The sequence below is a fragment of the Pan troglodytes genome, chromosome 13 (genome assembly GCF_028858775.2).
Source record: "Pan troglodytes isolate AG18354 chromosome 13, NHGRI_mPanTro3-v2.0_pri, whole genome shotgun sequence".
NCBI classification, from domain to species: domain Eukaryota; kingdom Metazoa; phylum Chordata; class Mammalia; order Primates; family Hominidae; genus Pan; species Pan troglodytes.
In genome coordinates this window covers 99,261,516-99,278,050 of record NC_072411.2, presented here as the reverse complement: position 1 = coordinate 99,278,050, position 16,535 = coordinate 99,261,516, and the positions used below count along the sequence as shown (strand labels likewise).

Below are 16,535 nucleotides of genomic sequence, written 5' to 3'. Positions count from 1 at the left end.
CTCATTATTCTGAAAGACTGGATAGGAGTGGTATTTATCCCAGACGGTAGCTTTGAATTTTGATGGAGATAATGTATGTAAAGGCCTCTGCAGTCACGGTCTCCAGAGATGAGGCTCTTACTCCCTGTCTTCCAGATCCTCACTGGAATGCACCCTTTGCAAGACACCTCCTCCAGCCCAGCTGTTCCTTTCTTGAATTCCCATAGCACTTCACTGGTATTTCTTTTTCTAGCACTTAACAGTTATGTGCCTGACATGATGGTTAAAATTTTACCTTCCCTTTGAGACTCTGAGCACCTCTAGGCTATGGAAGGGCTTGGTGCACTCCGTGTCCTCTATACTTGTGGGTACCAAACCGAGAAGAGGATCAATATCACTTGAGGAGCTTTGAAAAATAGATTCCTTTGGGAGGCCGAGGTGGGCCAATCACAAGGTCAGGAGATTGAGACCATCCTGGCTAATGCAGTAAAACCCCGTCTCTACTAAAAATACAAAAAATTAGCTGGCCTTGGTGGCAGGCACCTGTAGTCCCAGCTACTTGGGAGGCTGAGGCAGGAGAATGGCGTGAACCTGGGAGGCAGAGCTTGCAGTGAGCCGAGATTACGCCCCTGTACTCCAGCCTGGGCAACAGAGCGAGACTCTATCTCAAAAAAAAAAAAAAATTCCTGGGTTCTAGCCCCAGAGAGCATCCTTATGAGACAGGCTGGAGCCTAGGCACCTGGATTTTTTATGAATGCCACAGGTATTTGTGCTGTGGGTGGGCCTCAGACCCCAGTTTTAGAATCAGTTCTATAAGGCAGTGGTTTCCAACCTTATCAAATCCAGCATCCTCTTTTATATATTTTGTAACATCCTCTTCCTGAAATGGAAACTCACAGATAATAGAACTCACACACAATATTTAAAAAGAAATCAATATAATACTCTAATTATAATATAAAGGAGAAACAACATGAAAATAATTTATAATAAAGTAGCATGTATTTCAATATGGGGACAGCTATATTGAAGACCTAATGAAATAGTTACATTTTTGCTCATAAATCAGTTTGTATTTAAGAAATATTCAGCTGAATAGTTTTAGTTATATATTAGTACTCTTATATATAACCCTAGAAATAAGGGCAAAAAAGTCTTTTCTTGTATATCACTAAGAATATGACAACTATAAATATAGAGCAATACAGGTGTGTTATAGAGATGTCTCATTAATCATGAATGTCATTTCTGTAAGAGTCATCATTTTTAGAGATGGTGTAAAAAACTCTTAGCAAAGTTCTTTTTTTTAATTTTCCTTTTTTTTTTTTTTTTTTTTTTTGAGACCAAGTTTCGCTCTTTTTGCTCATGCTGGAGTGCAGGGGCATGATTTCAGCCCCCTGCAACTTCTACCTCCCAGGTTCAAGTGATTCTCCTGCTTCAGCCTCCCAAGTAGCTGGGATTACAGGTGCGTGCCACCATGCCTGGCTAATTTTTTATTTTTACTAGAGACAGGGTTTCACCATGTTGGCCAGGCTGGTCTCGAACTCCTGACCTCAGGTGATTTGCCCGCCTTGGCCTCCCAAAGTGCTGGGATTACAGGCGTGAGCCACCGCGCCCGGCTAGTAAAGTTCTGAACAAAATACATTACATCCTTCCCTCGATTTATAGGGTAATCAAATTCCTAGATAATTTAGTGTATTTAAAACTAAACAATATTTTATGAAATGCATAGTTAAGATCTAGACTTAGATAATTATATAAACTCTTTCCCCCTCTTTTATGAAAATCATGTGGGATGTGGGCCAATCCACCATGAAAAGAAATTTTCTAGAGCACTGTAGGACTGTAGCGTTCCTGCTCCCACCCCCCATATGCCAGCAGAGCCCTGTAATCATTGTAACGACCAAAAGCCCCCAACCCGGTTCCAAAGCCTGTAGGGGCAGTGCTACCCTGCTGAGAACCACTGCTGTGGACATAGAAAGTGCAATAGCCCTAAATGATCATCAGTACAGAGCCCTTGTGGTCCCAGCAGGTTGCCCATCCCCCCAACATGGTGCTCTGTACATATTTGTTAAATAAGTAAATGAATGAACTACCAGTCTTTGAATACTTGAAGTAAATGGCATGGATCCCCCCTTCTAAAATTTTATGAGTGCGTGTTGTATTATTATTTTTTTTTTTTTGAAGAGATTGGGTCACCTGGGCACAGTGGCTTATGCCTGTAATCGCAGCACTTTGGGAGGCTGAAGTGGGAGGATCTCTTGAGCCCAGGAGTTCAAGACCAGCCTGGGCAACATAGTGAGACCTTGTCTCAACAAAAAATCCACATATTAGTTGGGTGTAGTGGCATGTGCCTGTAGTCTCAGATACTTAGGAGGCTGAGGTGGGAGGACTGCTTGAGCCCGGGAGGTTGAGGCTGCAGTGAGCTGTGATTACACCACTACCACTGCACTCCAGCCTGGGTGACAGAGCGAGAGTCTGTCTCCAAAAAAAAAAAAAAAAAAAAGAGAAAAGAGACAAAGTCCCAGTCTGTCACCCAGGCTGGAGTGTCATGGTACAATCACAGCTCACTGTAGCCTCAAAATTCAAAATGTCAGATTCAAGCAGTCCTCCTACCACAGCCTCCCAAGTAGCTGGGACTACAGGTGCATGCCACCACACCCGGCTAATTTTTGTTTTTGTTTTTGTTTTCATAGAGATGGGGTTTCTCTATGTTGCCCAGGCTGATCCTGAACTCCTGGCCTTAAGCAATCCTCACACCTTGGCCTCCCAAAGTGCTAGGATTACAAGGTGTAAGCCACCATGCCAGACTGAGTGTGATTTTTTTTCTAAACCAGAATTGGCCTCTGTTCTTTGTCCCATTAAAGAAACCCTAAAGTACTTAAAACTGAAAAAGGGCTTTGGTGCAGGTTGGGTTCTCTAGAAGAAGATGCTAAGATGGAATCTGGGGTGTGAGATGCTCGTTAGGGACCAACATGTAGGAAGGGAAGGACGCAGGACTGGGCCGAGGGAAAAGTTGAAAAGGCCTCAGCACACCTGGCAGGAAGCCCTGGAGTGAGTGAGTGCGTGCAGTCACCGTGTCCTGCTTTGGGCCATCGTGGGCCTTTATATCCTTACCTCTCAGTTACAGGCAGGTTGTCACAGGAATGGTGTGATCTCAGGTGAGGTGGCTCTCTGCAGCAGGGGCAGACCCTGAAGGAGCTGGCAGCTGGAGGCCATGTGCTGACCACACTCTGCACAGCTGGGCAGCAAGCCTTTATCTGAAGAGAGGTCATTTCAGTCTGCCATAGGCTTTCATAGAGACCCTCACTGTGCCTCAGAGCAACCCTAAGAGATGGGTACAGTTATCATTCCCATTTTATAGATGAGGAAACTGAGGCTGAGAGAATTTTCACTAACTTCCCTGATTTAATTACCTAACTAGTTAGTGTCTCAGTGAGAACAGGAACATGACTTCTAAGTGCCAGGTCCCCTTAGTGATGTCCACATGGACTTGACAGTTCTCATTCATTCTTTCAGTCATTTGGTTGGTTGGTGTGAAGTGACATACTCCATGCTGCAGTGGGGCAACTGAGCTGCTCAAAAGCCTGTCTGATTCATATATATATATATATATATATATTTTTTTTTTTTTTTTGTGGTTGGTTGACTAGCTTACAGGTAGATTAGCATGATGAGGTGGAAACATCTGAATCCTTTTATTCACAGCTTTTATCACTTGATCAGCTTAAGGAATTAATTTTTAAAATCCTTGACATGCCTGAGAGCTGCTTGTTTTGTGATAAGATTTTCCTTATAGGTTGTTCCTAGCATAGACAAGGACATTTGATTTAGGGCCTTAGGCCTTCAAGGTATCACTTCCCAGGCTCCAGCCAACTGGTGTTTGTGGGTGAACCAGCCAGCTGGCAGCTGCCTCGGGAATCTGATATGTACTCCAGGAAGCCCAGGCCGCAGGTGCTGGCCTGGCTCCTAGGCCCTGCGCCCTCTTCCTCTCTTTTTCCTGGGCAGCTTCAGCTTAGGCTCTCAGTGGCCTATTGAAAAAGGGTTCAAACCATTTCTAGATCCCCCACTGGGAAGTGCTATCTTTAATCAAAGGCAAAGCATTTTGGTGACTGTGTGTTAGAATAATTTTGGCTTTTTAGCACATCAAATGGGAATGACTGTTTTTGCCAATCTGCTATGTGAAAATGGATATTTCCCAGACACCTTTTTAATATGCTCATTGACCTTTTGCATCTTTCTTTTCTTTGAATTGCTTATTCATTTAATTTGATGTTAAAAAAATCGGGTTAACTATCCTCTTCTGACCAGTTTGTAGGAGCTTGTTGTCTATCAGAATCCGTGGCTTCTTAAATGTCCTGACAAATTTCTCCTCATCTTTCTTCAGTCTCTTTCACTCTGCGACTTCTTTCCTTCAGTCCCAGAGGATGCAGGCCTGGTGAATACTGAGGAATTAGGAACCTTGGGCCTCGGGCCTTTGAGCTTTTCAATGGCCCCAAAATATGTCTGAAATTAGAAAAAAAAGTTTGTATTGGCTTCTTTGAATACTGAAAGAAAATAGCAAAATCTAAGTTAATGTGTATTTAATCAATCAAATACCTATAAGACCTGATGTCAACTAATCATTTATAAGTCAACTTAATATATAGTTATTTATAACCCAAATTAAAGTTAGTTTATTTTTTGTGTGGGAGGAGGGTGTCTTAGTCTGCTTTGGTGGTTCCAACAGAATACCGTGGACTGGGTGGCCCATAAACAACAGGAATTTATTTCTCACAGTTCTGGAGGCTGCTGTCAAGGCGCTGACCAGATTTGGTGTCTGGTGAGGGTCCAATTCCTGGTTCATAGATGTCTGTCTTCCTGCTGCGTCCTCACATGATGGAAGGGGTGAGGGAGCTCTCTGGGTCTATTTCATAATGGCAGCAATTCCACTTTAAGGGCTCCACTCTCCAAACAAAACAAAACAAACTTTTTAGTCTTGGCTTACCCCATTGTATTAGTCCATTTGGGCTGCTAAAACAAAATATCAACTGGGTGGCTTATAAACAATAGAAATTGGCCAGGCGCATTGGCTCACGCCTGTAATCCCAGCACTTTGGGAGGCCAAGGCGGGCAGATCACAAGGTCAGGAGTTCAAGACCAGCCTGACCAACATGGTGAAACCCTATCTCTACTAAAAGTACAAAAATTAGCTGGGCATGGTGGCACGTGCCTGTAGTCCCAGCTACTTAGGAGGCTGAGGCAGGAAATTGCTTGAACCCGGGAGGCGGAGGTTGCAGTGAGCTGAGATCGTGCCACTGCACTCCAGCCTGGGTGACAGAGTGAGACTCCATCTCAAAAAACAAAAACAAAAACAAAATACCAAACAAACAAATAAAACAATATAAATTTATTTCTCCCAGTTCAGGAGGCTAGGAATTCCCAGATCGGGGTGCCAGCCTGGTAAGGTTCTGATAAGGGTGCTGTTCTAGTTGCAGGCTGCAGACTTCTTGTTGTGATCTCGATCTCACATGATGGAAGGAGCTAGCCAGCTCTCTGCACTTTCTTTTATAAGGGTGGTAATCTCTAATTCCCTCCCAAAGGCTCCAACTTCTAATACTATCACTTTGGCGATATAATTTCAACATATGAATTTTGTTGGGGACAAACATTCAGGCAATAGCAGCCCTCTGAGACAGTTTTAAAACCTTGGGCTGGGCGTGCTGGCTCATGCCTGTAATCCCAGCACTTTGGGAGGCCAAGGCAGGCAGATCGCTTGAGCCCAGGAGTTCATGACCAGCCTGGGCAACATGGTGAAACTCCATCTCTACAAAAAATTTAAAAAATGGTGGTATGCACCTGTAGTCTCAGCTACTAGGGAGGTTGAGGTAGAAGGATCACTTGAGCCCAGGAGGTTGAGGCTGCACTCCAGCCTGGGCAACAGAGCGAGACCCTATCTCAAAAACAAAGCAACCAACAAACAACAAAAAAACCTGATTTGCAATGCATTAGTGGATTGTGAATTTAATGGGCTATGGCTACATTAAAAAATAGAACAGAGAATATAATTTTATATCACATTTAGTAAGATAATGTCAGTCTGTTAAGGATTCTATAGCAAAATAGCTTAGACTGGGTAATTTATAAACAACAGAAATTTATTGCTCACAGTTCTGTAAGTTGGAAAGTTCAAGATCATGGCACCAGCAGATTCAGTGTCTGCTGAGGGCCCATTCTCTGCATTGTAGATGGTGCCTTCTTGCACAGTCCTCACATGGTAGAAGGAACAAGCTCCCTCAGGCCTGTTTTATAAGGGCACTAATCCCATCCTAATGGCCTCACCTCTTAATATTATTGGGAATTCGGTTTTAACATACGGATTTTGAGGGTGCACACAAACATTCAGACCATAGCAGATAGATATGGTTTCATGAAACTTTTGTTAAGGCTATGTTTTTGTGTGTCCAGACCAGCCTCAATTTGTGGGATCTAGTGCAACATGAAAATGCAAGACTCCTTGTTAAAAAATCTTTAGGAATTTCAAGATGGCAGTAGCAGAGCATTTAACCAAGAGTGCGGCTCTTCCCAGCACAGGTCCCTGGGCAGCTGCACGGTCTGCTTGCTCATGGAGCCAGCCCTGGTGTGTGTATATATGTGTATGACCTGGGTTGAGATGGAAGATTATTTTCTAAAGCCACTGTAGTGATGTGTGCCAAGATCCACAGAAAGGCTGGTTGTGGACACCAGTGTGGGGTACCATGAGCTTTCAGCCACTCTTCCTTGGTCTGCTCATCTGCACCTTGCCAGCTGGCTCCGCTCCCTCCATTCCTGCCTGCCGGTACCCACTTTCTGCCATATTGGCTCCTGTTTGTTATGCCCAGCTCCAGTGCTACAGCTTCCTCGTCTCCAGCTCTCCCTTTCCCTGACTTTCCTAGTGAGACTGGAGGCCCTTGGGAAATGGCTCAGACACTGCCTACAATTAAATGCTAAGGTTTCTTTTACCTTTGACCCAGATGTCTCTCCTCTGCGTTTAGTCTGCTGTTTATTACTTCTTAGAAATTCCACCTGGATGTCCCTGAAGGGCTTCAGACTCATTTTCCACCTTACCTTTCCATCCCCGTCCAAAGCTGCTCTTACTCCTATATTTGTCATTTTGCTTGGTGCCATGAATGTTTACTCAGTTGTTCAAGCTGAAAAACTGTGGGGATTATTCTTTATTCTTTCATTCTTTCTTCTTCCCCACCTCCTCAGATCTCATGAGTTGCCAAGTCTTGTAAGTTTGACCTCCTCCATAATTGCTTTAGAGTCTGTTCTCTCTCCTCCACATCTGGCACAGAGTCTGACTCCCGAGCGGCATGTGCAAGGCCTTAACTCTGATCTTTACCTGCACTCTCATCCTCACCTCCCACCCCTGTCCCCCAATCCCTGCTCCAGCCACACATCTGTTCCCCTAGGTTCTCAGGCCTCTTAACTGGGAACAATAGCATCCCCCCATCCTTGAGGACATTTGGAAATGTGGGAGGGGCATTACTTTAGCTGTTGTCATGACTGGGAGTTGCTGCCAGCAATGAGTGGGTGGGGTCTGAGACAGCAAATGTCCTGCAGTGTGTGGGACAATCTACCAGACATGGAAGTGTCCTATCCAGAATTGCAGGTAGCCACCCTGCTGAAAAACAGAACATGCTGTTTCATGCCTCTGCCCTTTGCACCTCCCTTTGTCTGAGATGTCTCTCCTCAGTCTTCTCTGCCTGGGAAATTCCTACATGTTCTTTGAGTTCCAGCTTAAAAATGCCACTGTCTCTCCGAAGCCTCCTGTACCCATTTTGCACACTGAGGTTAATTGGTCCCAGGGTACTTATACCTCCCATGGGCCACTTTGAGTGTGTATTTTCCTGGCTTTGTCCTCCCAGTACCTAGCATGGTTTGGCAGGTAGTAGGTGGGCAATAAACTAGAGGGTGGCGTGGCTTAAAGAAATGCCACCAAGAGCCCCTCAGCTCTGCAGTTCTTGGATTAGGCTTTCCTTGTTATACTTCAATTCTATCTTCTCCTTCTTCCCCTGCCCCCTCTTTTCCTTTCTCAATTGCAGCCCTTCTAACTCCAGCATGCGCTTCTTCATTACTACAGATTGGCTATCTTCCATAGTTACAGTCATCTGCGGTTCCTCGAGGCATCTAAGAATTGAAATAGATCTTGGCCATCTTTGCTCCCGAGGTGTGATTGCAGTAGTTACAGCTCCCGTTTCCAAGGCAACAGCCTTCTGGTTATGAGTAGAGTGCTTCTCTTAGTGGATCTCCATTAGGAGAGAGGAGCCTTACTGCTCCTATCTCCATATTCAAACTTTCCCTGCTTTATTGCTTATTTATAAAAGGCCAGTTTACACTGGAACAGGGCAGGGATAAAATGTTACTCTGCTCTGGCAGTTAAAAAACTTTTTTGAAGCATACTATACATGTGGAAGAGAGCACATTTAATAAGCATATATCTTCATGAATACACTCTATGAGTAGCAACCAGATCAAAAACAAAAACAAAAACAAAAACACATTACCAGCACCCCAAAGCTCAATGGCTTTTCATGGAAATGTTGGACTTTTTTTGAGTATGCATTTCTTATTTTATCTGAGTCATATTTTTCCCCAAACCAGCTGTAATCTAAGGTTCCACGAGATACATCCTGATTTAAGAACCCTGAGCAATCAACACACAGATTAGATAGGTAGCTTTAGATCATTACAATTTAAAAAAACATTTTAAAACATGGTTTCCCCAGTGTTAGGGAGGCATCTTAGGGATGAAAGCCTCCAGTCTGATGGATTCCCAGTTCTGCGGAGTGAAGGCAGGGCATATGAGGAAGGTCTCAGTCCAGGCTGATTCCTTAAGCCCATGAAAAGCAGATGCATGCAGACATACAGACCCCGTTCTTATCCCATTCACCCCATTCTTCCATTTTAAAAAAGTCATCTGGGTATCGGCTGGTGCAAGTAGAATCAGCTTTTGGAATCAGATCATTCCAGAGTGAATCGCATCTCTGTCATCCACGCCATGTGACTACAATTCCTTTCCTCTCTGGATTTTAATTTCCTCACCTATAAAATGGGAACAGTATACTTCTCTTGCAGACTTAAAGTGAGGGATAAATGAGATAACGAATGTGAAGAATGCCAGCATTGTGCTTGGTTCACAGAAAGTCACAAAAAATGATAGTTTCTCTCTTTTCTTACCCAAAGTTGGAAATTGTCAGAGCCTTCATCACATTGTTCTTGGATAACTTGTCATCTCTTTGCCTCCTATTTCCCGTGCCCCAGTGCATCTCAGATGCTTCTTTCTCCAGATTTATCTTCCTGAACCACTCTTTCTACCTTTGCTATTAACAAGACTGATAGATTTTCATGGCACGTGTGCTGAAGCTGGGCATAGAAGGGCTTCATAGATCAGCTCCACAGCTTCTGGGGTATCCCTCACCTTATCCTTCCCATTGTGATGCCCTTGGGCCATGGTGAAGGAGGTAGTTGGCCATGCTGTGCCCTTCTTTTTCTATCGTAAAACCTGTGCTGAGTTCCTCAGCCTTGCCACAATCTAAGACATTTGGCTCCTTCCTGGAGATCCCATTCTGGATCCAAGGATTTAAGGAGCTCCAGCCTGACCCTGAAACTCTGTGTCAAGTCAGGTCTGGCCTTGCCTTTGTGTCCCTTGTTGGGAGACTGGGCTTTGGCTTTGTTCCCAAGTTGTGATTTCTACCTTGCCCCTGATTCTGGTGACTTTCTCAGTTCCTGCCTTGGTGTCTTACCCCGACCTCAGCTCCTCTGGAATGGCTTCTTCCCTTGGATAGTCAGCACGGAGAGACAGTCTTCCCTCCACTCCTGGTGCTTTGTCTTGGACAACCCTACTCTAGCATTGAAACAGCTGCTTACTTAGATAACCAGCATTATCTGGAGCCATTGTTTTCAGATACCCTGTCTCATGGAGCAAGTGCCTCTTAGTACCACAGCATGTCATTTCAGCATGAATTGATTGGGTACACTTATTTGGAACTTGGCTATCTGGCCTTTTACCTATCTAGAACGTGGTGGAGAATCAAGAAACATTAAAAAATGGAGCCAAACATAGATGTGGCAAAGTCTAAGGATCATATTTTTTCGTCTTAGGAGAAGGCCTTAGGCCCTCAGAGGCATGTACTCTTACTTTAGACACATGGCTAATTGGCTTTTACGTGCACAATAAATTAGCAACAGCCAATTGTTCACAATAGGGAGAAATGACAACCTATTAGAAAGGTGGAGGAGGATGGGAAAAATGATAAATGCATAAAGGAGCTGAAAAATTACATTAAAGATTCTGGAGTGATTTTAGCATTTTAAAAGACACTGAGAGCATCCTTGAAATACAGAATGTGCACGATGGCGACCCTTAGTCATCTGCAAAATGTCCTTATAATTTTCTCAAGATGGTAAGGAAGAATGCTACTATACATTTTAAGATGTCTACCTAAAATAGCTAGAATAAAAAGATTTCCATGTTTATTCAGGCTAAACCTTTATTAATTCATTCATCTAATATTTAATGAATGCCTTGATATGGCATTGTTCTAGGTGCTGAGAATATGTTACAGAGCAAAACAGACAAAATCCCTGTCCTTCTGGATATTAATCTAGAAGACTGGGCTTTTCAGAGAAAGTAATTCTCCATGACCTGAGAGGGTCAAACTTTTTGCCTTTATTATTTTTAACAGACCGTATAGGACATTTTTCTATATTGTGAATAGAAGATTAGATGGAAGAGATTATTTCTCAGATGCTCAAAACTGACTCTATGAATGTCATAAAACACATTGAAAGCCTCTGAGGTGCTTGACTTACTTAGAGTATTTCATTTTTCATCGCAACAGGTAGTAGGAAGTGCGGTTTGTTTTTTGCTGGTGGGGAAATGGCAGAATAGAAAGGTGCAATGACTTGCCTGAGGTTATACAGAGTTTAGTGACACTCTTGCATGCCCATACTAGATGATTTCTCATTTCCAAGGTCAAGTCTTTTGGTTAGGGACTGTCATTCAGTTCGTGTAAAGAAAAAGGGAGGAAAATGCCAAAATTTTAAATATAAAGGGTGAAAAATTGAGTGATTTAATGTTTGTGTAATTAGTCCTAAAATGAATCCTCATCTGTGGTTTTCTGGGTCAGACAGCAGACTTGAGATCTGTTTGTATATTAGTGGCTTAACTGGCTCTCTTAAGGATGTAATTTCAACTGTAATTTTCCATTTTTCCCCCTTTCCTCTGGCATCCTTATAGAAAGTTCTTAGCTGTTATTTGAGACTTTCTAAAAATTATCAAAATGAAGTAGCTACTGAGCTTTTATTTTGGTCCTTAATCAGAAAGGACTGAAAATGATGGTTCTTGGTGGCGAATTCTTTAGATAGTCTTCACCTCCAGCTGAACCCCTGAAAGACTATGAGTTCCAGCCTGGCCAGGCGGCTACCTCTCCTCCAATAGGTTCTGCTTGCATGAGCAATCATTTTCCCACGAAAGCACAACGCCTTCATGTACAGCTTTCCTTTTACCTGGTATTCAGTTTGTGACGTTCTGCTTGGAGAGTGAGCATTTGATTTATTATTTTTACTGAAGGTCATTTTTATGTAGGGCTATGTCATATGCTTTACATTTTAGCCCTTGGAGGATGTGACAAAAGGCTTTTACTACTCGATTTCAATTTGTGAAAACATAGGTTTTTCGGATTAGAACTCTTATGTCATACTGCTAATAAAGCCAAAGGGTTGAAATATTATTAAAAACGTTCCTTTTTGTCTCTCTTTTTAACATCATGGAATTATGTGCTTTTTCAAGTGTTAAAGGAAAGTGATACCCATTGGTTTGCAGTATTTTCATGGTAACATTTAATATGCTTTGTTCATAAATGGTTTCAATTATAATGATCTCTGCATATGAGAAACCCTACACTTAGGAGATAGAGAATCATGAAACAAAATGCTCTGTCATTTTTATTAGACAAGGCAGAGACAGTAAAGAAAAAAAAGAGGTAGCCCACAACTTCATTTTTAAAAAGCTGTTACTGGCCGGGCATGGTTTCTCACACCTGTAATCCCAGCACTTTGGGAGGCTGAGACAGGCAGATCACTTGAGGTCAGGAGTTCGAGACCAGCCTGGCCAACATGGTGAAACCCTGTCTCTACTAAAAATTCAAAAAATTAGCTGGTGCTGTGACGCACCCCTATAGTCCCAGCTATTCGGGAGGCTGAGGCAGGAGAATCACTTGAACCCAGGAGGCAGAGGTTGCAGTGAGCTGAGATCATGCCACTGCACTTCAGCCTGGCTGACAGAGGAAGACTCTGTCTCCCCACCCCCTCCCCACCAAAAAAAAAAAAAAAGAAAAAAAGTGCTGTTACTTAAGGAAGTACATTAGCATTTCTCTGTCTAAAATAAGAAAAAGCTACCTGGCATGTGGAATGGGCTCATGATGTCTTTGCACTTATTTGAATTTTTGGCTAGAGTGGGATTCAGGGTTGATGTTGGACAGAATATTTCTATGAGGACGGAATTCTGTGGGAGGTTTACTGGGTTTTCTCAGTGTGCCCAAGATGCTGCTGACTCTTTTACTGTCCTTGTCATTGAGCCAACTATCGTTTTTATTTTGTAAATGGCAATGACCATTAAAAAATTGAGAACTTTTAGTGTCTTTTAAAAGAAAACCATATAAATTTTAAGGAGCCTATAAAAGCTGACCTGGTAACTTTGACCTAAGTATTTTGTCCATTTTGTCTGGGATATAGAGTCACGGGTTTTGATTTCTTGAACTTGGGAAATGTTATTTTCTAATCACCCTCAGGGGTCTGGAAAAGGTTAAAGAAAGGTTCCCATATTATAAATGATGTGAAGGATTCTAGTGCCCAGGAGCATCCTGCCATCTCTGGCTAGAGACAGAGATGGGGAAGACAAGACTAGCCCTTTACTGGATGGGTGCTAGAGCCGAAGACTTTCTCCTTCTGTGAGGATGCCCTGAGGGAAAGGGAGGAAATCCACCCCATGTTATGAACTATTTGTTGCAGCTCTGACTTCAAGGATTGTGAAAAATGATACTAAAAACTCAAAAACGTTGATGCTATCATCAAACTCTGACAGTGCATGCTGAAAACATGCTGGGAAATTCCTTTCAAGAAATCCAGGGTGCTTTCTGCGTAAGGAATGGCTATCAAAACAAAAGATAGTGGTTGAATTCAAAGTGCTTCAAGAGAGGTATTAGTCGGGATACTTATTTGGTCAAAATCAGAACACAGAAGTTTATTTTACTCTCATCTATAATGGTCTGAGCATAAACAAACCAAGACTGAGAAGATGACTCCATGATGTTGGGGATAAAGTTTTCTTTTATTACTATGCCATCTCTACCACATAGCTTCTATCTTTCAGCTAAGATAGTTGCTCCATCTTCTATCACTATGGGAAAAGGAAGTAGGAAAGAGGAGGGCAGGCTCCTTTCTTTTCCTTTTCCTTTTTCTTTTCTTTTTAAAATAAGAAACATGATCTCACTATGTTGCCCAGGCTGGTCTCAAGCTCCTAGGCTCGAGTGATCCTCCTGCCTCAGCCTCAGGTGTAGCTGGAACTACAGATGCATACCACTGTACCAGGCTTCTGGCCTCCTTTCCTTTTAAGAACATGACCTGGAAGTTGAAAACATCTTATTCCATTAGCCAGAATCAATCACATAATTAATTTTCTACAAGGCAGGCTGGGAAATGTAATCTTTAGGGAGGCAGCCATGTGCCTAGCTAAGGCTTCTGTTACTATAGAGGAGAGAGAAGATGGATACTGGGGAGACAGCTAGGAGCCTCTGCTACACTGGAATAGTGACATTTGCCCTTCAGTGTTCCTGTACTGCTGCGGCTTTCAGGCAAATTCAAACTTGACACCTTTTTTTTTCTTTTTCTTATTAATACAGTATTTGTCTTTCCTCTATCAAACCCTGAGCCAACCATGTTCCCCAGGCCATCTGGGGAGGTGCAGGAAAAGAAACATACAGGGCTGACAAGACATGGGAGAAAGAAATATGGGAGGTGGAGACAGCTGCTTCACATGGGGAAGAGGATGAGAAAGGCCACCATCAGGCAAAAGAGCCCCATGGTTTCCTAGAGGGTAAAGCCTAGAATGGTGTAGGAGAAGAGCTGTTGTTTCAGAGAAGGGTTCCTGGCATAACCAATGATGAGGCTCCCAAACACAGTCGCAATCCCAGCCCCAGAGCCCGCCACCCCAACTGTGGCGGCCCCAGCCCCAATGAACTTGGCTGTTGTGTCGATGTCCCTTGAAATGGCGCTGCTTTCCAAGCTGCGGCCAGGGACAAGTGAGGTAAGGGGACGTGAGACTGCCAAGCTGCTGAGGTTCTCACCTGTCAGTGTCTCTGGTCGTTTCAGCACCACTGCAGGTAGCAGATGGCTTAGCAGCTGTGAGGCGCTCTTGACCAAGGAGGGAGTGGAGACGAACTTGGAGCAGGTGTACATTTTCAGGGGGTGAGGGGCTGTGGCAGGAGAGCTGGGCCCAGTGCAGGGAAGACACAACACCTTTTAAAGAGGCATTCTTATTCACAGACAGCACCAGAGCATATCATGCAATATGGTATCTTGCTTAATGTATTGTTTAGATATCCATGTTAGGAAAGTAAATTTTGAATGTATTGTTAAAGTTTTTTGTTTTTGTTTTTGAAAAAGAGTCTCACTGTGTTTCCCAGGCTGGAGTGCAGTGGCGTGATCTCGGCTTACTGCAACCTCTGCCTCCTGGGTTAAAGCGATTCTCCTGTCTCAGCCTCCCAAGTAACTGGAATTACAGGTGTGCTCCACCATGCCTGGCTAATTTTTAATATTTTTATTAGAGACAGGGTTTCACCATATTGGGCAGATTAGTCTTGAACTCCTGGCCTCAAGTGATCCACCCGCCTCGGTCTCCCAAAGTGCTGGAATTACAGGCATGAGCCACCATGCCTGACCTGTCAATCTTAACTTAAAAGCAACTGTAGTTTCTTCAAACATTCTTCTGTGGAAAGAATGCACTCATTTTGGTAGGTTGAAATTTTTACGTGGAATTTCCGTTAGCACAAATCCATATGCCTTAAAATGAGAAAAGGCTTCAGAAAGGGCACCCACTAGGGGGTAGGTCAAAATTGTTCATTCTGGATGGGAATTTGATTCTGGAGTTGTCAGTGGTCAGTAAATAGAGTTCACTTCATGATGTTGACTCTAGGAATGGAGCCAAAACACTACAACCTCATTTATAACTTCCCCACCTCTGTGGGGAATCATATTAATAAGTAATTTTAGGGCCTGGGTTCTAAGATAATTTTATTAAAATAAAAAGCTGTCTCTTGTTTCTCTACAGGAAGATACTGCCAGAAAGCTCTGCCATTTATTCTTTCTGGCTACTTCCTGTCTGGATTTTGTTTATTGCTCTCTGCCCAGAGTGCTGTATCAGAGGGAACTACCGTATGGCTAGGAAGATTTGTTTGTATAACAGTGTGCGAATATTTTGTCCTGGCTGGTAGGAAGTAAGCTGTTTCTCATAGACTCTTATTGTAAAGCCTAGCACATATCATACATTATAGATTTTTAGTTGTGATTTCTAGTTGCATGTGAATTTGCATTTTGCCCTCGGTTTTTCTCTTATCCCATCACACAGAAGAGATGATTTCGAGGTGTGAGTTTTTTTCAGATCCTGTTTTCTTCGTAAGGATGAACTAGACTTGCAGGCTGTCTCTTCTGGCCATCACTGCAGTTAGCAGACCCTGTCTCTTGTTTGATATGAGACAAATGTTCTTGTTGTCTTAGTAGTATAACATCTCAAGCGTGGTTCTGATTTTTTGTTTAGCAACGAAAAGTCTCAGATTCTCTAGGGTCCCTTGTTATCACTCCTTAAACACTTTTCAGAAGGCTCAGCAGTAATAACAGCTACTATGGAAGAAGACAGGGTGTGTACAGTCATCAAAGCTTTATCTTTGGCATATAGACTTATGTTTTTAGAAAAGAAAACAATTAGAAAAGAAACATTTTTTTTTTAAGAAAAGATTGTCTATCTTTTTTACTTCTTCTTTTTTTTTTTTTGGTTGGCAAAAAAGCATTTGATGAACTTCCCTTTAAAAAATTGTTTGGTTACAGCATGGTACTGGTACCAAAACAGAGATATAGACCAATGGAACAGAACAGAGCCCTCAGAAATAATGCCACATATCTACAACTATCTGATCTTTGACAAACCTGAGAAAAACAAGCAATGGGGAAAGGATTCCCTATTTAATAAATGGTGCTGGGAAAACTGGCTAGCCATATGTAGAAAGCTGAAACTGGATCCCTTCCTTACACCTTATACAAAAATTAATTCAAGATGGATTAAAGACTTAAATGTTAGACCTAAAACCATAAAAACCCTAGAAGAAAACCTAGGCAATACCATTCAGGACATAGGCATGGGCAAGGACTTCATGTCTAAAACACCAAAAGCAATGGCAACAAAAGCCAAAGTTGACAAATGGAATCTAATTAAACTAAAGAGCTTCTGCACAGCAAAAGAAACTACCATCAGAGTGAAC

The 16,535-nt window shown here is 42.8% G+C and overlaps 2 protein-coding genes across 19 annotated transcripts in view; one reads left to right on the top strand and one right to left on the bottom strand.

Moving 5' to 3' along the window:
- ANKRD44 (ankyrin repeat domain 44) overlaps window positions 1–16,535 on the top strand; it is a 351,835-nt gene that overhangs the window by 33,378 nt on the left and 301,922 nt on the right. The gene's annotated exons all lie outside the window — the stretch shown is intronic.
- LOC104005313 (ATP synthase F(0) complex subunit C2, mitochondrial-like) lies at window positions 14,092–14,494 on the bottom strand. Its single transcript, XM_054679190.2, has one exon. It carries the CDS (start codon window positions 14,458–14,460, stop codon window positions 14,092–14,094), a length of 369 nt encoding a protein of 122 aa, XP_054535165.1. The 5' UTR covers window positions 14,461–14,494.

Excerpts from the sequence above, each read along its gene's own strand:
- LOC104005313 (XM_054679190.2), bottom strand. The coding sequence starts at position 14,460 with ATGTACACCTGCTCCAAGTTCGTCTCCACTCCCTCCTTGGTCAAGAGC.